This window comes from Plutella xylostella, chromosome 4, assembly GCF_932276165.1.
Source record: "Plutella xylostella chromosome 4, ilPluXylo3.1, whole genome shotgun sequence".
NCBI lineage: Eukaryota > Metazoa > Arthropoda > Insecta > Lepidoptera > Plutellidae > Plutella > Plutella xylostella.
The window spans coordinates 3,083,252-3,107,591 of record NC_063984.1 but is presented as its reverse complement, the minus strand read 5'-3'; the positions used below and the strand labels follow the sequence as shown (position 1 = coordinate 3,107,591).

General features: G+C 43.5%; 3 protein-coding genes across 4 annotated transcripts in view; 2 read left to right on the top strand and 1 right to left on the bottom strand.

Annotated features, from left to right (window-relative positions):
• Positions 1-4,713, bottom strand: part of LOC125490022 (vasorin) — a 32,673-nt gene extending 27,960 nt beyond the window's left edge. Inside the window, exon 1 of the mRNA XM_048627970.1 lies at positions 4,300-4,713. Coding sequence (XP_048483927.1) covers positions 4,300-4,302 — 3 coding nt within the window. The 5' untranslated portion in view covers positions 4,303-4,713. The remainder of the gene's footprint in view (positions 1-4,299) is intronic.
• Positions 1-7,185, top strand: part of LOC105393763 (rab3 GTPase-activating protein catalytic subunit) — a 37,936-nt gene extending 30,751 nt beyond the window's left edge. The window contains exons 3-4 of the mRNA XM_038120965.2: positions 5,108-5,375; positions 5,557-7,185. Of these exons, the coding sequence (XP_037976893.2) occupies positions 5,108-5,375; positions 5,557-6,345 (1,057 nt within the window). The 3' untranslated portion in view covers positions 6,346-7,185. The remainder of the gene's footprint in view (positions 1-5,107; positions 5,376-5,556) is intronic.
• A 156-nt stretch (positions 7,186-7,341) lies between these two features.
• On the top strand, positions 7,342-24,080 carry LOC105393770 (probable G-protein coupled receptor 158). Of its 2 annotated transcripts, XM_048630897.1 has the most exons (12): positions 7,342-8,565; positions 15,463-15,486; positions 18,673-18,858; positions 19,002-19,532; positions 19,615-19,824; positions 19,948-20,016; positions 20,348-20,515; positions 20,856-21,068; positions 21,301-21,504; positions 21,821-22,018; positions 23,094-23,114; positions 23,643-24,080. In XM_048630897.1, exons 3-12 carry the CDS (start codon positions 18,697-18,699, stop codon positions 23,793-23,795), a joined length of 1,929 nt encoding a protein of 642 aa, XP_048486854.1. In that variant the 5' UTR covers positions 7,342-8,565; positions 15,463-15,486; positions 18,673-18,696; the 3' UTR covers positions 23,796-24,080. The 2 variants fall into 2 exon arrangements, with proteins under 2 accessions (XP_048486854.1, XP_048486860.1); XM_048630903.1 differs by lacking the exon at positions 23,094-23,114 and having other exon boundaries at positions 7,346-8,565.
• Positions 24,081-24,340: the final 260 nt, after the last annotated feature.

Below are 24,340 nucleotides of genomic sequence, written 5' to 3'. Positions count from 1 at the left end.
CCTATAAGGTTTGCTTTTCGTTGAAATACTTTATTCTGAAAATTATGGGATACAAACAGGTCGTGGTACTCGTGGTCACTGGTCTTCTATTTCGTATAATTACCTAACAATTATCAAAATCGGTTAAGTTGATCCAGAGATTTGCGCTTGGGAACACATTTTCGGTTAGATTTTTATATAGATAAGAAATCCTGTTTCTGACTAGATTTCGATATAAATTATTTATGAATAAGTTTATTTATGATATATAATTATTATTTTGTATAAAAAGTAATGTCATGTTAATACAATACAAATATTTTACATTAAGAACCATATTGTCATAGAAAAAATATTTTATAAAAAATAAATATTTGGTTGGATCCTTTTAGAGAAACGTTAAAATTCCCTACTTGCATAGAAAAAGCAATTTAGGCGAAAGGATCCAAGTGCATATTTATAACTCAATAAATATTAATTATAGCAACACTATTATTTAGAACCTGTGTAAAGAGTAATATAATAGATATCATAATTTAATGTAGTTCTCTCTCTCAGCCTTCCGTAGTCCACTGTTGGACATAGGCCTCTCCTAACGATCGCCACCCCAAACGGTCACCCGCCATCTGCATCCAGCGGCTTCCCGCTACCTTCCGCAGATCATCAGACCAACGGGTTGGGGGGCGACCGACACGCCGTTTGCCGACACGGGGTCTCCACTCCAGAACCTTTCTACTCCAGCGGTCGTCGGCTCTGCGGGCTACGTGGCCAGCCCATTGCCATTTCAGCGTGCTAATCCTTTTGGCTATGTCGGTAACTTTAGTTCTCCTGCGGATTTCTTCATTACGAATCCTATCTCGCAGGGACACGCCTAACATAGTCCTTTCCATAGCACGCTGAGCAACTCTGAGCTTGTGGATAAGCCCTTTGGTGAAGCACCACGTCTATCTGATCTCGTCTATCTATAATGTAGTTATCGGTGATATAATCAAAAAATATTTACAGTTTTATACTGGCGAACGAATCTGAGTTTGTACCTACGTATAACGCTGCGCACGCGGCGCCAACTGTCGCATAGACGCACGTCCTCTCCCAATGAACGTCCCGGCGGGGTGCTGAAGCGACACCTTTCCAACCGGTCCTATATATATTATTGGCGTTTTCACACAATATCCTTCTGGATATAACAGCTTAAACACCATAGACCGCTTCATTGCGATTCTTTTGAATTGTTTTATATCACTTATATCAATTATCTACAAATCGCAAAAAGCTGCTTAAGTGCCAATTGTACCACTAAACAGATTTAGGTAAAGTTGTATTAACCGCCAAACGCCGCGAGTAAGGCTGACTGGTAAAATGGTTTAAGTGCCAGTATGGCTTCAAATTACAAAATTGTAAAATGTATTAAGTGATTTTATGTTATTTTTGACCAGAAGGCATTTTGTTTTATAGCAATTACGCAATCAGGTAGGTCGCTTAAGTAACTAATGATACAAATTCACATTAGTTCAAAATGAATTAAGTCACAATGTTTTACTGTTTTAGTGAGGGTACAATGTTTTATATAACTTTAGTTTTGATCAAGTATGTTTGAACATACAAATGACTAAAAAAGTGGCTCTTAATACAAGAAAAAAGTATTAAGATTTCCAAAATCACCGTTGTCTTAAGCGCCAAAAAGTGCTCAGATCGAAACGAGACCCGCACCATTCGAAAGAGAAAAATCAGGCGATTCCAACGGTATATATAACTCATATTCGCCAAAAGTGGCGGATAATACATTTTGCCTTTCCACCGTCGATATATGGAAGTAGTCTGCGGATAATCCCGCGCTTTTCCAGCTGCAACCGCGGCGCTGTGGCTTCACGTCACTGTTACTTTATTTGTAGCTAAAGCAGTTTATGGGCAATAACGTAAATTTTAAAACACTATAGCAGGTTCTGCATAAAAAGATAACTAGGCTCTACCCGTTATGTGCGCTGGTTTGACTTATACTACGACTTGTGAATACTATTCATATTACGCGTACGTCGAGGTAGTACCCAAGTATCGTTTTAAAAATCATGGCACTTTTGTTCATGCTACTTAAAAAACATGAGGAAAGGGCAACCGTTGTTAGTCAAGAGTTGCCTTAGCGTTTTAATGCGAAATTGTAGTCGTTACTTTGACATAAGTTGACGGGTAATGCGGGAAATGTGAAAATGCTGCCGTAATGTGCTTTTGATATCAGCTAAGGTTTCGTATGACACGACACTCTGTTACGTAGGAGTTGTTGACAACTTGAAATGTAGCTTTTGTATACTACAGCAAAAGTTCGCGAGTAGGTTTTGGTATAAGTATAACGTATTTAGGTTTAATACTGTACTGTAAAACTGTTAGTTTGTTTTTGTTGTTTGCCCTGGGGTCGGAAGTCGGAAGTCGCTTCCGCCGCCGCGTTCGTTTGCGCTTATCCTCGATCACTCCTCTTTTTACTGAAGTTATCTTCTCAGATATCATAATATATTCTCAGATATATAATACTTTTCATTATGCAGTTACTTCACCGATTTGTGGTGATACCTTGAATATTAATAACATTTAAATTTGCATTAGATTTACCCATTATTAGATAGTACCTATGACATCTAATGCCCTGTTGGTCAGTTGAGTGTGAGTGTAGTTGTGCACAACAAGTTAGTACGTACCTCCAGCTAACTATAAAGTCAGGTGTGTTCCGCAGAAAAACAAACCGAGAGGGAATAAACAAGAAAATGTCCAACATTTTACAGGAAACAAGTAGGAATCCTGCTCTCATTTCCTCTTTCATTTTATATTTCTTTTTCCAGTTTTAATTTATCTTCCTGTTTTTACAATGAGGCTGCCGGCTGAGGGGTCAGAGGTGCTTGAAGCATCGGTATATTAATTAATTTGACTCTATCCACATTTAATTGAATTTATAGTTTTCTTTTCTTTGTACGTTTTTTTATTTCGAATATTCATCGTTATCGATATATTTATTTATTTAATTCTTTATTGCACAAATATAAAATAAATGCACAAAAGGTGGGCTTAATGCTTAGAGCATTTTCTACCAGCCAACCTACAGGATATACGATATAGGTAACAACAGGAGAGCCCTTGAGCAGTTCTATTACACCGAAGCTTCATGTGAATATACAGCAGACATTCTGAACGCTTCAATAATAAGGAAAAAGCCACTAAGTTCTATCTCATTGAGCTTCTTGGAGGAGGATATGCAGTGGCCAATATTGGTCAATTATGTTCATTTTTATCATCAAGTCTCTTGAGTATTTAAAGAATTCATAATGTCTTTGACAAACTGACAATAAAAAGATGCACTTACAAATAAAAATAACTTCACCCATCACCGTATAAAATCTCTGACTGTGTACAATCGTAAGCGGTAAAAGGGTGGAAATATGCCGTTTGCTGTGGTTTTTACCGGCAAAACTGTAATGTATGCACAGAGATACATGCAAAGAGAAATTCCTGGCTCGAAATTTCGTGTAATGTATCTCAGACGAGTGGGGCCGTCGCGTACATCGCACTCACCACTATCGTCACCTCAATTTTCATATTTCCTCACGCTGGAATTTTATATCTTCGAGTAACATGTTTAACGGTCAGATAAACGCAAACAAACGAGGCCATTAGCAGCAGCGTCCGGAACCGGGCACGGGGGGTGTCTGCGAGCTCCCCCGGCCCGCAAACACCAGCCACCGCCACTGCCCACTTCAAGGAGCCAGCCGGCACCCAGCTATATTGATGACATTTTATTGCAAGTTTGTTTGGACAATATCGCGGCGTTGTGTGAGGAAGTCGGTTTAATTTGAGAAAGTTGCGCGGCTGCGGACCGGCTCGCGGGTCCGTGACACACATATCTACACATCTCATCTTATTGAACTGTTTATTGCGATCGTGACTTATTTTGCTAAAGTTATCGAAGTTTGTGTCTAGGATTTTGAAGAGTTTGTTAAGATAAAAGTTCAAAGCTTTTTTTTAAATCGTATTCTGAATAGAAAATATTTTTAGTTAAGTAAGTACTTACATAAATGTCGTCTATTTGAGATTTTTAGAAGCTGTTCAGTTTCCCATTGTAACGAGAATATAACAACATACCTATATCGCACAAAAAATGCGATTCTTCGCATATCTGCGGAATAAGGTATTGTTCGTGTCGTGCCGAGCCGGCTCTCGTCGATGCCGCTAAGTGGGTCGACGTGCGTCTAGAGAGATTTCCCCGACTAGCGCCCGCGCCTTGCGCCGGCTCCGGCCCCAGCTGTCCTTCCCAAAGCCCTGTCATTATAGCTCACTTACCATTATGCGGATAATCCTTGCGGAACACGAGAAAATCCCAGAAAATTGGCCACTTTCGGTGAGCACTGTCACGTGAGAACTTAAGCGTTTGCAATAAAATAGGTTCACGGGTTCATTATTGGGTCACAACAGCGGGAAAGGGGCCACTTTCGTGTCGCACGGGGGTGGGTGCGTGGGCGCCGGGTGTCGAGCGGGCATGTCGCGTGCGCGCGCGTCGGGGGGCGGCCGCGGACTGGCCCGCCGCGCCGCCGCCGCCGCCGCGCGCGGGTCATGGACCGATTGCACTCCGCTGGACCACGCTGGCCCACTCACCTACTACTTACATTTGAATACAATCCTGAGAATATTTCTCAGAAAATTCTGGGTCTTGACTTTGAACTCGGTTTTGGGTTAGAATTTGAATGCTGGGCTTGATGAGGAATGTTGAATGAATAGAAAATTTTAAAGTTTAGACACTTGCCTCACTGACCACCTGGCGAGATCTCGCCAGCCGGGAGACAATGCGCGATATATGCATACTTAGTTGAAAGAGAAAACGAATCGCAGTTGATGCTGTATAGCTGTCGGGTGTTAGTTCTCTTGATTTATTTGCTTTCTTTTGGAGGTCGTGCATTTGTCTACTTAGATAGCCGCGTCCAAGTGAAAGTTTTAACGAATCTCGTACGACTGCCAGCTACGTGACAGCTGTTATTTAATGAATATACGGATTATACGTAAAAGCATTTTAACATTTTGCTTTTTAAAAAGAAAGTTAGTTTAACTTGCGTCACTTTCTTACGCTGAGATTGCATAGTTTCCGTTGTTGCAGCGTGGCGGCGGGCCCGCCCGGCGCGCGCTCCTGCCTGCTGCATCAGAAGCTGCAGCTGCTGAACTGCTGCATCGAGCGCGCGGGGGTAGAAGCGGGCGCGGGGGGCAGGGAGGGGGCCGGGGGGGACTCCGACGACGAGTTCTACGACTGCTCGGAGGAAGAGGGCGAGGACGAGGCCTGCGAGCGCCCCGCCGCCGCCGGCCGCCAGGAGCGGCTCGACGATGCCGTCATGAAGAACGGCGCGCCTCTCTACATTCCCAAAACACAGGTAATATATTAACCGACTACTTCCCAAAACTATTGAATAAATTATCAATTTCTCGCTAAACGAGAAGAGAAAGCGAGAACACATTTTTTCTTAAATTATGCGTAATTTAATTATAGTCACGCTAGAGATGATGTAGATTAGCATGCGGGTACTGAGTGTCCCCCCCCCCCTCCCCCCGCAGGAGCCGCCGCCGCGCACGGAGGACCAGGTGGCGGAGGACGCGGCGCTGCTGGAGGCGCAGGGCGGCGGCGCGCGCGGCTCCGCGCTGCGGGCGCGCCTGCTGTCCGCCTCGCTGCTGTCCGACATGGAGGCCTTCAAGGCGGCCAACCCCGGCGCCGAGCTGTGCGACTTCTGCCGCTGGTACTCGCCGCGCGACTGGCGGCCCGAGGGCGGCGGCGCGCTGGGCGAGCGCATGCTGCTGCCCGGCAACCCCTGGAGCGAGGCCTGGGCCGTGGCGCGCCCCGTGCCCGCCGCGCGCCAGCGCCGCCTGTTCGACGAGCAGCGCGAGGCGCAGCAGCTGCTGCAGTGGCTGCGCGCGCGCACCGTGGCGGGCGTGGCAGAGCTACTGCTACCAGGCGTTCTGCGTGCGGGTGCAGCGCGGGCGACGGCAGCGGGTGCCACGGGGGGCGCGGGGGCGGCGGGCAGTCATGCGCGGCGCGTGCTGGTGGCGGCGGCGCGCGAGCTGGCCGAGGCGGAGAAAGCGGCGGCGCGGGCGGGGACGGCGCGCGCGGTGCTGGGCGGCGCGGCGGAGGGCTGCCCGCTGGAGGCGGCGGCGCGCGCGCGGCTGCTGGCGGCGGCGGGCGGCGCGTTGCCCCCCCCTGCGCGGCGCGAGTTCTCCCTGCGCGTGCGCGGCGCGGGGGGCGCGGGGGGCGGTGCGGGGGGCGCGGGGGCCCCGCACGTGCTGCGCGCGGCTCTGCGGCAGGACCTGCTGCTGGCCGGCTGCTTCACGGAGGCGGCGGTGCTGCTGTAGCTCTCTCTGGTCTTCCACATTGTGTGCTCATCGTCGGCGGAACTCTTCGCTGACAGTGCAATAATTGTTAAGTTTGTTACATTCGTGAAGTTTATTAGATAGGTAGGCTTAATTTTTTACACGGTTTTCATGGTGCAGATCAGATCTTATGATGTTGCTAGATTGTACAATACAAATACACACAATAATTTTATGTTGAGAACCTATGAATTTTAACCACTAATGTACTATTATTACGTCAATTCGCTGCCACTGCTAGATTCTTATTAGGTACGTTTATTTAGATAATGCACTGCTATCTCAGGTTACCTCCTAAACATAACTTACCATAAGTCATACATAAAACATAATACCTAAATAAATGACTAATAACTAGTATTGTTTATCGAAGCCAATAAGATAAGAACACCACGCAATAACCGAATGATTTTATACCATTTAAAAAAAGAGACTTGCAAATGATTTTATAGCGTCAAACGAAGTCATTTCTGACACAAAGAGTCGAAACTCGTGTGTTGCTATCCAATGTATTTATTATTATTACAGGGTGCTCTAAAAGTGGTATAGTAAACCGTAAGTGGGGATAAAAAATATATTTTCAGAGTTGAGTCACCTTGTTTCAGTTACAATACCCTTTTTTAACACCCATAAATTATTCCACGAGCATTTACTATCGTGTACTCTATCTAATACTAACCTTTTTCATTGTTTAATCGCGCTAGAATGTTTGTCAATTTCCTCGATTCTAAATTAATGTAACATTAAAAAGTTTGCCTTATATAAGTGTACCTATTAGAAATATCATTAAAATAATATACTGATGAATTCGCTCAAAAATAACAGTTTTTTTCTTTTTATATACTTAGGTACATAACCTACTTACATTCAGATTTTAATTTAAATATAGATAACATATAAGAACAATATAGGTATTTCTATTAAACTTTAACTACATAAAGTTTTTGCTTATAGTACCTATAGACATACTTTGGACCTTGCAATTTTTCATCCGGAACTTCCCTACGAAAAACAACTTTAAATCAACTTATAATATATTAGATAGGATATTAGTATTTAGAAATGTGGTTTCATAATAAAGTAATTTAAATAAGCCAGATATATTCAAGACATTTTGTATAGGGAATTAGGGACAGAGGGCATCAAAAACTGACCGAAGGGCCGCCGTATATCTTCTCTTATAATGAAATGCTTATTATTCAGGCGGGATCCGTGAAATATACAGGAAACATCCTTGTGTTTCCACTTAATGGACCTATTTTGTTGAGGAATTCCACGTACTTTACAATTATCTTTCATGTCATGATAATCCATCTAAATAAAAGGAAATGTATTGAGGTGGTTCCATACAGTGTTTAAAAGTTACTGACTTAGTTAAGTACGAGTCAGCGCAGTAGATTTACTGTTTAATTTGGAAAGCCGAGGATCAGTTTTATTTGCCAGTTTACGAGAGGCTCATTGGCGTTAATGAAATAAGGCGAGGATATACGAGCAGCCGCCGAGCAGATCTTGCGGCCCAGTGGTGAACGGACTCCTGACGTCATTTCTGTGATCCTTGGACGATCACTGCACCTGTACCGCGGTGGTTAGCGAGCGAGTGCCGGTGTAGTGGACGCTGGAGACAGCTGGGCATGTAGTGGCGGTGAGTGGGCGGCCGCGCGGCGGGGCAGCAGTGGAGGCGGCGGCGGCGGCGCGGCGGCGGCGCGGCGCATGCGCGGGGCGGCTGTCTCCGGGAGCTGCTGCGAGCGCTCAGTTGCGCGGCGGAGCGCCGGTCGATTCCCGGGGCGCACTCCTCGCCTCCGACAACCGAACCAACCGTAAATGTTACATAAAAACCATCCGTATCGTTAACATTGACAGCTATTAATGTAAACCGACTAATTACAACCTATCAAATATAATTAATGCGATTTATTCAGCAATGTCTCTTATGATTTTTCATATTTGAGTTGTGCAGTCTCACGATAAATTACTGTAAATTTCGGGCCACCTGCTGCTGGCGGGAGATAAACGTTATCTAGAATGCTGGACCTGATTGACTCGATATTTCGGCAGTGAATAAAAGCTTTTTGTTTTATGCTTGTGGGAAGATATTAAATGTGCGTAGTGCGTGGTCCGCAGCGCTAGTCCCGCGCCTGGGGCGGCATGCTCTGACCGTCACAGTTCCCGGACTTTAAGATGATTGAACTTGATTTTTTGCAGGTGAGTGCCATTTACTAGTAATTAGTTAAGGCTTTTAAGTTTAGTAAACACTATGTTGTGAGCTCTCATTGCTTGTGAGAGCAATGAAAATGTAAATTTGGCGCCCTCATCGGTTTGTTTGCCTCTGCTGGCTGCGCGGCCTGGGGGGCCCCGCGCCGCCGCCGCCGCCGTGGTGTGCCTACGCATAAATTAGCTCCGGCTAATTTACACCCTAATCTTAATAAATCTGGTACTCAAGAAAACAAACAATGCATAATGTGAAAGATTGTCGTGAAAGGTTCCCGTCTTCAAAAATACTACCCACTGATGTTTTATAAATCCTAAAAGCCAAGATTTAATTTATATGAATTAATAACACTATGTCTTAGACAAATAACATGTGCATAATGAATACTAACATGTTAGTATGGTAAAGTATGGTTAGCAACTTAAGAAAAGAAAAACAGATAGACATGTTATGTACACATAACTGATATATTTTTAATTTTTTTTAGACTGATATCATTACATAAGTCGTTTGAAGAGCTGCTATACCTTTGTCCCTGTAGCTTTTGAGACACGTGGAGTATGGGACTCTGAGGCAAGGACACTTTTAAAAACACTCGGCCGACGCATAGTTTCGAGAGGCTATGACCCCCGCTCTGGCTCGTACCTGGCTCAAAGGATATCAATTGCTATACAACATGGCAATTCTGCAAGTATAATGGATACCTTTGAGTCAGGTACGATTCGTGGAGGGCTTTTAGACTAATTTCGACGACGCATAGTGCTGAATAGCTATAAGTATTTAATTTTGTATTTAATTTTTATTAAAAAAATTTGAAAATAAATACTTAAGTAAAATTGTACTAGAAATAAGTAAAAAATTGTATTACATAAGTATCCTGAAATCTGAAATCTACTGATTAACTTTTTGTTTTCAATATTTTATCGCTTATCACTGTAAACTGGAAAAATCTTAGATCTAGAAAACAAAAATAGGTACAAATAACAATTTTCACGTTTTGAGATTGAGAATTTACACAAGAACACAAACCTCACACAAAAGCCCAGCTGCAATGGCTATTATTTATTATTACAGTGAACAGTGATGAACGAACAGTTAAACCGAAATAGTCAATCTAAACATTCGTTCCTTACTTGAATATAAATTACCCAAACGCCAGCGGATCCGTGCGGAAGGTGTAGTGGCTTTAAGTAAATTCTCGTTCCTACGCAATATCAATAAATTACAGCTAAATCGTTATATTTTTATCATGTAAGTACTGATAAATTTCTTGCATGGACTAATCCGTGGTGGCTTTAAATCATCGTCGATCGGAGCTGGCCCTTAAGTCATAAAATTTATGAGTTGCACTCTAGCTGCCCTTACTCAAACAATAACAAGGCACACCTCTTTTATTGTCAGCAAATATGGTCCTTCCACTTGAGTGTGCTCACGGCATTCATCTTTCATAATTCAATCATGTCGATAGATTCTGAAAACACAAAATTTAATTTTAGCCATGTCAAACTATAAATTTGTCAGTGGAAAAGAGTAACAAAAACACTCAAAGAGTCAAAATTTGAACAAAGAATTTAAGGTTAGACAGCTATAGTTAGTTTTGACAGCATTAAAATTTGAATTTGTGCCTTCAGAATCGACATCAATAGCGATCTATAGGTGGACTGTAATTATAAAAGACAACATTTGCATTGATAGAGAACAAATTCCAACACTCATGTTTTGATACTATGACTATACTGCGCGAATAACATAGGCTGTAATGTATGTATGTATAAAGTTGCCGTTTCAGATACTTATTATGTTTTTTTTCTTTATATCGCATTTAGGTATTTAGCCCGTAACCAATAATATATTGGATAGGACTAGGATATTGTTGTTAGAGTAGATGTGAAGGTATCGGCCGGCGACTGGCCAAGGTCCTCGGCTCGCATCGCGTCAAGTGAAGTGGAGCGAGCCTGTGCCTCGCCGAGGCTATTATGTATAAATACTGCCCATCTATATATAGGCCAAGTCCACTGGGCTGGACAATAGCGACTGGATACTGGCGTCTTGCCGACTCTTTTGAATCGAAAATCATTTCCAATGGTAAGCACTTAGTTTAAATCTATCTACAGTCTATTAGCATTTGGCCCGGATTTGCAGGAAACATTTAGCTACCCATTTCTTTTATCTTTGAAACTATTTTAAATCCCAGTTTCTTTCCCATTATACGTTATGTGCGCTTCCCCGGATTATTGGAACTAGTGATCATCGGCGGCTTAGTGCATCGCAAACATCTGAAAGCTCGCCGTAAGCTGAGATGAGGATGCTTGGAAACTTCTTTTTTCTGAACCATTTAATAAATAATTCACCATATTCAATAAGTTCATATTAATGAGTTGCGACTGTTTTTGAAAATGTACTGTAATGTGTTAATGAATTGCTGGGTACGAAAATGACGTAAATTCTCTATTTAGACTGTTGCACCTACAAACAACCCCGATACCCTTAAAATTTGTAACCGCGCTTCCGACCTAAAAGTGAGAAAGAAAGAAGGCGTTCTTTGAAAAATGCGACATCATCGTCATGGCCATTGAAAGAGTCCATCAATATCGGCGTCGATCGTTTGAAGCTCAAGACCTCTCCGCCACCTCTACGTGTCTTTTATACAGACTTGCGAGGCGCCGGCCGCGGCCATTCATACTACTCCTTTATGAAGATGGGCGTCGGGGCACAGGCGATCAGATATCGATTTCCATTCGTATCTATTCAAGCAGGTACTTTTCAGGGTTCCGTCGACAAGAGGAAAAAACGGAACCCATATACCTAGCTTTTGCCAACATGTCTTTCTGACTGTTCGTCCTTATGTCTATTTACGTTGATAGGAGTCGGAGGAGTCGTATCGGTCGTCGGTCTCACGCAAGATAGGAACCTTTCATACGCGACAAAAAATCGGGCTTCGCCTGTTGCTTATGGTAGCACTACAACTGCTAATGACCAAAATAACACACAAGCAACATAATAATAAGGGCAATTTATGTAAGTAACAGTCAGTTGTTTAAATATCCAGAGCAACTACTAGACGGCGCGCACAGCGTAGGGCGGGCGTGTGGAATGTGTAGGCCGCCGGCGTCGTTGCTAATTTACGAGCCTCACAAAAAGCCGCGCTCCACACTGCAACACGTATGCTCGTATATTTTTACCATTTAACTGCCTCGCAACTCGCATGAATGCCTGCGAGATTGACCTGCAGTTAAATTACAGTTTGGTTCGACTAACAACCATATTCTGTTTCACAAATTGAATTTTCCGCTGTGCAAAGCTGATGTTATGAAATAGGTCTCCTGCAGCGTTACTTTGTGTTTGAATTGAATGTTAATAAATCTAGTAGAGCGGGTAGTGGATACAATAGATCTCATCGCGTCTAAGGACGGCCGTCATACAATGGGCACTTATAAAACAAACCTTGTATCTTGTACGGTGGCCTGCGCCTAAAAGTATACAGGCGGAGTTTTTAAAATAGCAATCCCTGATGATGAAGGGACCTGCTACATCTGTTATAAATCCGGGGATGTGTTGTGTGTGATGTGTGTAGCAGTGGTGTTTATGTGGATGTGCTTGAGCAGCATGTGAGCTTGAGATCGTTATTTTAAAAACTCCGCCTGTATACTTTTAGGCGCAGGCCACCGTACGTATACTCACTATAGGTACGTACTGCGTACGTGCGTACTAACAATAGTAGTAGGTAGGTATATCTCGTTAGATTATTGTATTTGTGTCAATTATCCAGTGCACGGATTGTTTGCATAATCTCGACTACCTACCAACTACGCTACGCCCATTCGTAAGTTTGGACGTGTGCCAAAAATCTAACTGAAGTTGCTACTCATCCATTGCTGCTCCATACCGTCGATAAAATAACACAGCTGGGTAGCAATGTAAGTAAAAGTTGTTTGAGAACAGAAGTAGAACGATATTAATTTTAGTAGCTACTAAAGCTAAGATGTCGGTGTGTTTACCTTGTCATAATCTGTTTACGATGCCTCAACATGAGATATGGTTTGTGTGTAGTTGTGCTGTGTTAGTAGATCAAAAGTTTATTTGTGTTGGTTGTTTGGGAGAGCAATTAATGATATTGATTAATTTATACTCAGTGATAACGGCAATGTTACTGTTGACATAACGATTTCTAACATGACTAAGTATCTGATAATCATTATTTAAAAGCTGCCAATATTAGGATATAGGTACATAATATGAGTAGACATACTATGAGTCGGAAACTGGCCAATGTGCGTGAGACTAAAGTCAATATTTTACGAGCCCCTTGTGAGACAAAGCCCCTCGTCGCGGCGAGGCGACAAGAGGACCCGGCGCCCAATGAAGAGGACGCGCTGAGGGCTCATTATTTAAACAGGGATATTTTTTCAGGCTTGTGAAGATGTGAAAATCAGGGAAAATCGCGTTGAAGATAGTCTGCAAGCTGTAGGTTCTTGCTCATCAGCATGATCTTTTCCCCTACATTATATGGTACTAGGCTTACTAGGTACTTGGCTCAAAGTCAAGAAAGTCTACCAATATGTAACCATTACATACTGTCTGAACTAGAGCAGAGGGCGTGCTAAAATTCGTCTATTTTCATGGTTGCCCTTTAGGTCCGTTCGTCAATTTTCAGTAAGTATTGGAGCATCGTATCCTCTAGACTCACGGAAATTGAAAACGCGTCTCAGTGTGACACGTGGCCGGCGGACAAAGACCCCCGCAGCTCAATAGGAGGGCCTCCATCACTAGCAGTTCACGCTACGTGGGCGCGTGGGCGGGGGTCGAGCAACGCTGGCAGTGCCTCACCGTTGGCGAAGCCACCCCTAGAATAGATTCTCTTGGAATTTTGTTCAATTCTCTTGCGATTAGTTTTTGATTGCATTAACTTCAATACTTACTATACTCAGCTATAAATTGTATCAAAGCATTTTCTACTTACGTCTTATTTGGATAATTATTTCGTGAATACAAAAAATACATACGTGAAGCTTTTTCTCTTGATGCTCACTTGACCCGAATAAACGAATAAAGAAGATTTCACGTTTTTTTCCTTGTCCTTATAAATTGATACTTTTCCGTGATATAAGTAGAGATATTTATTCGTATAAGAACTGCTCTTGTGTTCAAGATATTGCCTAAGTGAAAACGTTTTATGAGAATAAGTAAAAAGCTCTACCCTACGCCACAGGTTGAAGCTTTCACATATTTTGCCTCGAGTACAATTTGATATGAGTACATACACCAACAACTTGACTGTACATCTACATAATATAGGTGTGTAGGATCTTCAGTAGAAGCTTTTTAGGCCACATCGCCAGTGCGAATACTGTAATTACACAAAAAAATACGTAAGCTCAGCGCAGGTCAGCTGGAATTATATAACATCAAAATTACAATGTAAAATGTGTCGAGGACTGTGGTTTTGGTGGTGGAATTCATTGGGCAAATCTATTCAATTTATTTTTTGTTTTGGCATTGGGCTGTTTACGTTTACGCTTCGTGAAATCTTTCTGTGGAATAGTATTATTATTATTCAGCTTCTCATAAAATATGACGACACCGTGATCGAAATCGTCTTTTAGTTGTTTGTCTGGCTTTTGGTTCGCTGTATTTCCATGTCGCCACTAATCGCCACTAGCAGTCGCCGTAGTCGTATCGGCTTGGAAGACATCATCACATATTAGAGATGAAAAATTACACGGAACGCTTATTCACTTTCAAATAGTCGATGCAAAAATAATATTATTTTAAATTTAAAATGTACCTATACCTACTCTATCGGTGTGAGTGAAATTGACATTGCTAATTAATTTTCTTCGTTTTAAATAAACCTGCACTGCTGAAAGCTGTGGACGCCACAGAGCTGAATGAAGTGCCAATTTGGTGTTCAAACATTGGAGTTTTAATTAATAGCATTTTGCAACACAGGGCTGTCGAACATCGGGCGTATTCATTATCAATAACAGGGTAGCCGGGCCGCCGGGGCCTCTCGCTTGGACCCTCGTCATGAGTGTGTAGAATAGTTGCTCATCACAATTCTAATTCTAACTTTATAATACGCCAAAACTACTGAACGGATTTGAATGAAATTTGGTATTCATATGGTCTAGAGCTAGACCCTGAGATTGAACATAGGCTACTTTTTATCTCGGAATTCCCACGGGAAAACTTTTTAAGGCGAAGCGAAGCTCGAGGGAACAGCTATTCATTTCTAAACTCACTCTCTTCCACCCAAAAGTTGTAAGTATAGTAGAGATTGCTACAAACAATAAGGCTCTTTGTACTGTTTTATTTTTAAGTTTTTGTTTCTTATATTTTGTTCTTGGTGCAAATGAAGAGTATTGTACTCGTATTATAGCTCGATACCCGAGGTATGGAGATAATCTCAAACATCGAGATAATATATCTCCACTAACATGACCCCTAAATTCAAAGAGATTTTAATAAAACATTTTGAACGTTTCATCGTAGTGGGTGCACAAGATAAAACTGAATCCTCAACAACAATATCTCTGGTTTATTTTATCTTGTCATTAGCAAACACTGTGTGGGTATATTGCGTAGGTTGCGTACAATAATTGGAATCCATATAATGGCTGAAATTTTACCAAGACGAAAGGTGCTGAAGTTAAATTACCTTATGAGTAATTAATTATTCACGCATTGATAAAATTCAAAAATTACTTAAGTATACAAAACCCATGCACTATGAGCACTTTGAACACGTGATGTGAAAAAGTAAATTACTTTGTTTTATATCCTACCCTAACATTATAAAAATATTCCGAAAACAATTCCGGAGTCCTGACGGTCGAAGTCCTGAAATATTCTGTACCAGCTTTAAATTGACGTTTTAATTTTTGTTTCAGTTTCGGAAAGCGCGAGTGCGACTGGTGAGTTCTCCATTTAGCGTCGAGTTGAGCTGCACGTGTGAAGTTCACAAGTTAATTAACGTGGCGTTTAACATTCTGCACCGGCTGCTCGGGCGCCACCTACCTGATTAAAATAATCAATCAGCTCGTTGGGCATTGGGGTGATAAACTCGTTAATAGCTATGCGAACTGTGTAATTTCTTACTATATCATTCTTAAGTAAAACAATTATACGAAGCTGTTCTTGGTACACACGCCGCGTGGATGTATAACTGAAACTGATAATTTAAGAAGCTTATTACTACCGTGCCGTATAACACACACATTAATTTCGTATTAATTTCACTATATAGCTCTCATGTAATATTAAATAATCAGGCATTATAATTTGTATAACCAAAATTTGAAAGATTGCGGTGAACTTTTTCAATGTTGCTACGAAAGTGCTACGAGCCGCTACGCCGCGCGCCGTAGCACGATGTCCTTACGTAGCAGCCGCGTAGCACATTCACTAACAACGTATAAACTTTTTCGCATTTCTCTAGGTACTTACAGTTTGAAACTGATCAGCCTTTGCTTTCCCTTTCCTTCATATTGTACTATTTTGTTATTCTGTAGGGTACAGTTTTGGTGATTTTGTCACTTCTAAGTACATTTAGAAAGTATCTATTAATTACATATAGATATAACACTGATGTGTAATGGCTTCACTAATTTAGAACTACACTTTCAGATACATGAGGTACTTTTTATGTAAACTTTTAAAGTGAAACAAATATTGCTGGCTGACAAATTTTGGTATTGATACAATATACAATGTAGGTATTCGAATCATTATGATAAGTATCAACTGACTTAGCATCTGTACGTAAGAGAAGCTACGAGTAGTTTTATTTCTATTTTATCATTATCAAGTAGTCCGTCTGTGCGACACAATGCTCGCTACTTATCTTTGTGAAGTTATCTGCAGATAGCCCGGGGCGCTTGTTTGTTCGCAAACAAAGCAAATACAGTATCCTTATTGCAGTATAGACGTCCTGCATCTAACTTCATAGACAAAGAGCCTTTGCGAGTGTAGCTACCACAATTTTCCAGTAACTATTTTCTATTGCTTACATTTTATTCTCTTATATTTATATATTTATACTCATGGTAAACTTATGTAACTTACATAAATATAAAATATAAAAATTTGTTAAAGAAATAAAATATTTTTCATTTTTTCATTTTTCATAAAAACCTTATTTTATCAATGTTTTAGTCCATTTTCCCAATATTGTAGCTACCATTATCAAGTAGGTAGCTTTTTATTGTATGTAAGTACATTTTCCTTTTCCACACATATAAATGTGGCTTTCTGACTGGTGCGGGCTAGGAGGGTCATTCTAGTGAAATCTTTCATGCGTTCGGTAGGTATACATTTAGCAGAGCCGCTCCTCGACGCTTCATTTTAGTAGAGTGACCCTCCAGGTCGAACACTGGGCGGCTCTGTCCGACCCTGCCCTTCCGCTCGCATCAATCAAACGCCCTCAAATAGCTTTCTTATTCCAATCAGCGCGATCGATCTCTTTATTTCGTTCACCGCTCGCAGCATTTCTCAAAATAGTAGCGCGACTTCAAACGATTACTGAACGTCTGACGATTTATGGTCGGTTATATTTATTTGAACAGGGAAAATGGATAGTTTTATAGCCATAACTTCCGTGCCAATTTGCTGGCAATAATAATTAATTCAATTGAAATTGTATTTATTAATAGTATTTGTGGTCGTCACGCTGCCACCGGAGTCGTCGTCAGTTCAGTGATCGATGTTGTCCATCCCGCATGCAAGTTGTATTTATTGTTGGAAATAATTGGCCGTACCCTGTTAGCAAAATAGGTTCAAAATTAAATTCAGAGTAGCCATAATAAGTTACGGAGGGACGATTTTCGACGCAAAACATATTGTTTAATTGGGACATTAACTATATTATTTAAAAATATACAGCATGATGATGCAAAATTGATAATCTCGTAAGCATAGCATATGAACAACAACTTATTATAACTTTTTCTAACACTCGGTTAGTTCTGTTCTGACATTGACTTGATTATGATGTATTGCTGTGACCACGCAGTCATTAAAGCATTAAAAAATTAAATTAATGCAAATAAATATTACGAAATATACCGATAATTCCGATTAAGCCCCGAAATTGTTCAGCGCTACTATTCCTTACAATGTACATAATCGTCACATGATACGAGGCAATTTGGCCATTATTATCGGCTGGCAGGATGGCACGGCGGAGTGGCGGATTGGTGACTTAATTGATTGGTTCGCAGTGACCTAAATATCGATCATTCGGAGCTCCCGAGCTTAGGGAACCTCGCCGCAAAACAAGAGTATAATATAATGCCGAGCTTCAGCTAAGCCGGGCCAAAGAGTTGCTGTTATGAAGTGACTGTAAAACTTCATTTAAATTTTAATCCTCTTACCCCGCGGCCGCTGTCGCCGGCGGCTTACAGCGCTCTTGTTAGAGATACTCCCGTCTGGGGATTTACATGACGTCGTGTTGTGATTCACGTTGCAGTCTCCGTTTAGAACACGCCAGTATGCTAGAAGAACCTACAAGCTAGTTTAGTTAGTAGTGGCTCATTAAATTTTAGTAAGTAAATCATATGACTGTGGCGGAATAAAAAGTTAATGACACTATAGGTAACTATTCAGGAAAATACCTAAGTGGTCTGTTATCCCTGATAGGCTAAGGCTATTGAGGTCAAGGAAGCGTTTCCTAATCAAAAGGGAACTCGTACATTGCATCAATCATGCCCACTTAACAAGCATTGTAGATTATAGCATTTGCTATCAGTGCTATCCAACGGCAACCATGAGTTGACTATCGTACGTGTGTTCAATTTGCGAGAGAATGCTTCACTTTTACCAATCATTCCGGTCTAGCAATCAGAGGTCCAAATTCTATCTGATTCCTAGTCACATATCTTATTGGCTACATAGCCAGAGGCATGGGATTGGTATATTAAGCAACCCAATGCACTGTATAGTTGTATATTAACACTGCGGTGTCGACGTTTCTTTACAAAGATAAAGAAGCCCTGCCGCGCAAAGATTTATATTTGGTATAAAACGCAGACCGCAGACAGATTCTGACCGGAAGTGGTTCCTTTTGCTACTGTGTACTGATGGATGTTTTTTATACATTGCAGCGGTGGGGCGTGGGTCGGTGAGCGATGCGGGCGCGGTGGTGGGCCGGCGCGCTGGTGTGGTGCGCGTGCGCCGCCGCCGCGCCCGCCGAGCCGCCCGCCCCCGCCCCCGCCCCCTCCGCCGCCGCCGCCGCGCCGCCCCTGCCCGCCTGCGACTACCTGCTCATCAACTCACAGCAGCTGCCAGAGGTCAGTATTGAATAAATAAATAATAAGCTGCTAGATATAAATTCATTACGAGGTAGCTGCATGCCAGATATCTGGACCGCAAGGTATTTCAATTTAAATTTCTGGCGATTATATAACCTACCTATGTGTGGTTTGTGTTGCAGAATGTGCGTGGTCACGAGGCGGCGGTGGCGCTAGCAGCGCGCTCGTTGTCAGAACTACTGGAGAGCGAGAGTGACGCGGCGCGGGCGGCGGCGGGCGCGGCGGCGCTGGCCCGCGCGGCCGCCCGCTCGGCGCTGCGCCCGCCGCCCGCCGCCGTGGCCCTGGGCGCGCCGCAGCGACACCTCGGAGTACTGTACTTCGTGCAGCCGCCGCGCCTCGTCATCTTCCAGCAGAACAACTCGGCCGCCCTGCAGCAGTTCTGGCGCACGCTGGCGTCGGCGTGGAACGAGAGTACGGCCGTGTGGTCCAACGCGTGGTTCACGTGCTCGGGCGAGGGCCGCGGCTGGTGGGGCGGCGTGGCGGCGGCGCGGGGCCGGGGCGCGCACCGCGCCGCCGCCGCCGTGTTCCGCCGCCTGCCCGCCGTGCCCTGCGAGGAGGGGCTCTACGAGTGGATGGGGGGCGCGCCGCAGTGCGACCCGCTCACCACCGAGTGCCAGGCGATGACCTCGGACAGTCCGGATACGAGATTACAGGTGAGACAAATGCTTGTTTTCTTCCTTGTACCAATATCGGTTGCCGTTGTATCTCATTCACCACCATTTCCCCGGTCCGCAGTACTCGTGCCGCTGCCGCAGCGGGCACTGGCACGCGGCGGGCGGCGGCTGGCGGCGCGGGGCGCTGGCGTGCGCGCCGTGCGGGCTGCACAGCGCCGCGCCCGCCTGCCTCGCCAGCACGCCGCGCGTCGCCCTGCTCGCCGCCAACCTGAGTGGCATGCTGATCTGTCTCATTTGTGCGCTCGCTATATGCCATAAGAGAAAGTCTAAAGTAAGTAGTAAATATAATTCACCATTAAATAAAAAAATCTATGTCCATGAAAGACTAATGAAGAAATTTAATAAATGGAAAATTAAGGAAAACTTATGAGACTATCCGTTATTTTCATTTCAGGCAGTGGCAATGGGGATGTGGACAGTATTGGAAGTAGTATTGCTCGGTGCTCTACTAATGTACGCCTCAGTGAGTATTCCTATTATAGACACCCTCCATCCTCCCCATCAGTAGCTTCCCAATTCCTATGCTGTATGAGTATTGAAAGTTTCATGATTTATATATGTCACTCGTACTTAAACATCTAAACCGATGCTTGGTTAGGGTTGCAGAACAGCTGGTATTCAAACATATCAAATTAAGTTTCTAGTTATGTACATTTTCGTAGGTTTTCGGAAGTGGTAGAGAACATAAATTATTTTGAATCCCCCCCAGATTCACATTTCGAATCACAGTTACAACTTTTCCATGTGTTTCTCCTTAAAGAAGTACTAATATTCCTTGGTTTTGCGTCTTCCAGGCCGCCACGCAATACGTGTCCGCGTCCCGCTGGCGCTGCGTGGCGGGCGCGTGGCTGCGCGAGCTCGGCTTCGTGGCGTGCTACGGCTCCGTGGTGCTGCGCCTGTGGGTGCTGCTGGCCGAGTTCCGCACCAGGAAGGCGCATAGATGGACGCCCCGGGATACTGAGGTTTGACGTTGATCCATCATAGGGCTTGAATATAAAACTGCGACCGCAAAAAACGTATATGAACCGCTTGTAGGTGTTCCGTAGGAGAGAGATCGTGTGGTAGCCGCCACGGAGGCAACACCTCCTGGTGAACCTATAAGAGTACCTAACTATGCCTTACTAAACTATAGTCATAAAGTATATATTATGATACGAGGAGTATCAATTCTACAGTATCTCAGCTCATCCGGGTGAGCTGAGTAAAAGCTCCTTTGATGGATGAATCAGACGTGTTCCCTTTTTATCGTACCTCTGCACCATTTTTCTTTTCCACCCTCACTAACATCCATATTCCCTTCAGGTGCTCCGCATAGTAGCGGCCATGCTAGTGGGGGCGGTCTGCTACCTAGCCGCCTTCACAGCCACGGCCGCCTGCGACGAGGGGGGCGAGGACGGGGGTGCGAGGTGCGCGGCCGTGGCGTGGCACCACGTCACAGCTGCTGCGGAGATCTTGTTGCTGGCAGCCGGGCTAAGGATCGCGTATACGGCCAGAAATGCTAATGTCCCGTTTCAGGTTAGTTTTTAACAATACGAGATAGGCAATATCAGCAGTTATTTTGTTTAAAATCCCTACGAGCCATTGCATTGTTGGCAGATGCCCTCCACATTGTAACTAGAACACATTTAGCTTAGCACATACCACGCCTTGCCGCTCAGGTTAACGACAGTCGCTGACTGCTCAGATTACGCTGGATTCGGAAAGCTCATTTCATGCTCCCACTTAAAACTATCATTGTCTCTTCCAGGAGCGCAACTGGCTCTGCGCCGCGCTCTGCTTCGAGGCGGCGTGCGGCATCATCTGGCGCGTGTCGGCGGCGCTGGGGCTGGCCCCTGAGGGCTCCCCGCTGGCGGCGTCGGCGCGCGCGCACCTGTCCGCCGGCGCCGCGCTGGCTTGCGTGCTGGCCCCGCGGCTCTGGCACGGGTGTAGAGCGCGCTCGCTGGCGCAGGAGGTTAGTTATTTGCCTGCAAAGTCGCATCATTCATCATCAGTCAATAGTTCGTTTGTGGTCATAAGCCTCTCCCAAGTAGTGTCTTAGCTCAAGACTCTGTTCTCAGTCTTCATCAGATATTCAGATCGATTGTCATGCCCTGGAGTTTCTAAAGGTTCACAATTTTCACATTTAACTCTCATAATATTACTGACTATTTCCTCTCAGAAACGTTTTAATTCTATAGGTAGGGAGAGAGACCTAGCATTAACCTGCTTATATATGATTATTCCAATTACCACGTTTATTTACATAAACTTCTTTCTATTTCTTCAAGGTGTCCCGCCGCGGGCCGGCCGAAGGGTTCGCCGTGGAGGGCGAAGAGGAGCCCTCGTCTGAGGAGGTCCGAGCCGAGCTGAAGCGCCTGTACGTGCAGCTGGAGATCCTCAGGAACAAGACCCTGCGGCTGGACAACCCGCACATCAGCAAGCGCCGCGGGGGACGCAAGCCGCCGCACCGACGGTTCTCGCTGCAGGTATGAATGCTGTAGGGAGCCAGGGGTCTACTTGTCTCATGTTCCTACTACCGCTATTACTTTCAATCTGATAGGAGATATAATTTTTTGTGACAATCATTGGTTATTTATCAGTTAGACTACTTATGTTCCTTGGTTATCAGATTTGGGAAGCGATAGTGATAGCATGGGATCATTTGACAATAAGCCCAGAGGTTGATGTAGGCGTAATTAATGGTACTTATAACAAAGTAGGTAGTTAGAATCTAGTTGGCTCAAAGTTCAATCATAAATATATTATTGAAACCAGTTATAATTTTAAAAGTTTATTTGATGGCCAGAGCGCAATGGAGATACCTATAATCTTTTTGTATTTTGCTAATTAATATGAGCTGTAGCAAAGCGAGTAAGATATTCCTATACGAAGAGTGTCTTTAGTTAGACTAATATATAATAACTATATCTACTTAAGAGGTATCAAACTAGGTAGAAAAAAATTACATAATCTTTTCAATAAGCATAGGTAGATGTGAATGATCTATCAGTATCATGACATGAGTTAGGTATTTAGTATTTTAGTGATTTTCATCAGTGTTATTTTTCTTTCCAAGTACCTACTAATCCATCTTCCTTTTATGTTAGACACCTTCTGTTACCTATATACCTATATTCCAGTAATTATACTTTGTATGAAACGCTTCCTTCTACACCCTTCAGTTCAGACCTATATTATCTAAAGTAAAAGTACTCAGTAACTCTTAATTTTCTTGTGTTTGGTTTGATGTTAGCAGTGATGCCTTGTTAGGACTACCATAACCAAAATGTATTGTAATGTAAGCATTAGAATCGGATCAGAAGCAGTGTTTTAAACTTGACACTCGACAATAATTTATTGTTAGGTAATGTTTATTAAAATTACAAACTCAATAACTTTAATATGCGACGGTTTAAGTTTTTAAAACACTGCTCCTCATTTTAGCCTGTCATTGAAGATTGTAATTAACTTGGAAACATGTGACTGTGACCCTCTTGTCGAGTGTTCTATCTTCATGCTCATTAACTGAATGTTTCATCTTCCATCCTACTCCAACTTTAGAAAAAGGGCAGTCGAGACAAGGTAAGAAGGTGTATCTACTACCGCATGCCCCGTCCCGCATGCCCCGTGGAGTCCATGTGTCCCCCGCCCCCGCTGCGGGCCCCCCGCGCCCCTTGCACCGCCCCTGACCGTTCTACACACCCCCTGTGTCCGCAATGTAACGGGTTATGCGCTTTCACTGTGGACTTTTCATTTACAGGAAATACTACTTTTATCAACACGCATTTGTACAAATATATATATACTGTTACAGCAGGCGAAAGTTTTTGAAACTAAATAAAAACGCTATTCTACTAACTCTATCTTACTTCCTATTTGACTCGTTCAACTTAATAATTTGTACATAATTATATCTATCGACACACTTGCATTTCTAATTTACTACAACTTACTATCAACATGTCCTACCTTCGGCAGGTCGCTTCAGTCCCGGCAGACCTATGCTACAACACTGTAGATACAGCAGCGCTTTAACCTATCAACCTTAGTATTAGATCTTCACCACTGGATCTTCCACTTCTTTTGTGTAATGCTATTTTGTATGTTCAGGCTCTGCAGGCTCGGCGAGGGGGGAAGGGCAAGGGGGGCGGCAGCGCCAGCGCGGTGGAGGCGAGCGAGGCGGGCGACGCCACCAGGACTCCCGAGGACTCGGTCTGCTCCGCCGAGGGACCCTCGCACTACACGGACGGGGACGCCGCCTGATGCGCCGTTCCCGGGACACAGCTGATGCCGTATCGTGACGTCACACTGTAGATGCAGTAGAGCGGTACTAGCGCATCTGCATACTGGTTTTGACCTTTAATGAGACAGTATAGTGCAGACCTGCAACGGTTTGCTGAAAGTACTGTTCCTGGAAGACATAAATATGGAGTGGAGCAGTCCATTCTGAGCCCAAAATGGGCTGGTCCAGACAATGTAGGGTAAACTTTCTTGTTTCTATTCTCTAATCGTACACGTATGATTGATCAAATCAAATTATACCTTAAGTATTGTGGAATAATATGATCGTGCAGGTATTGTTGACACTTTCAAGAATTTTAACGTATTTCCGTCTTAGATGATAAACTGATGATAGAATAGCAGGATTTTGGATACCTACTTGAGTAAATATAAAAGTACAGTCGAACACCTGGCTCGCCTAACAAATCAGAGTCTTGGTGTAAATTATTTATGCTCGGTACGTCAGAGAATAATTATGTTCTTTTGTATGTACGGGTTTCAGGTCACAACTGAATTATATAAAGTAG

Coding starts and splice junctions, on each gene's coding strand:
- LOC105393770 (XM_048630897.1), top strand. CDS start 18,697: ATGCGGGCGCGGTGGTGGGCCGGCGCGCTGGTGTGGTGCGCGTGCGCC. Junction 18,859..19,001: donor ACTCACAGCAGCTGCCAGAG/GTCAGTATTGAA, acceptor TTTGTGTTGCAG/AATGTGCGTGGTCACGAGGC. Junction 19,825..19,947: donor GCCATAAGAGAAAGTCTAAA/GTAAGTAGTAAA, acceptor TTTTCATTTCAG/GCAGTGGCAATGGGGATGTG.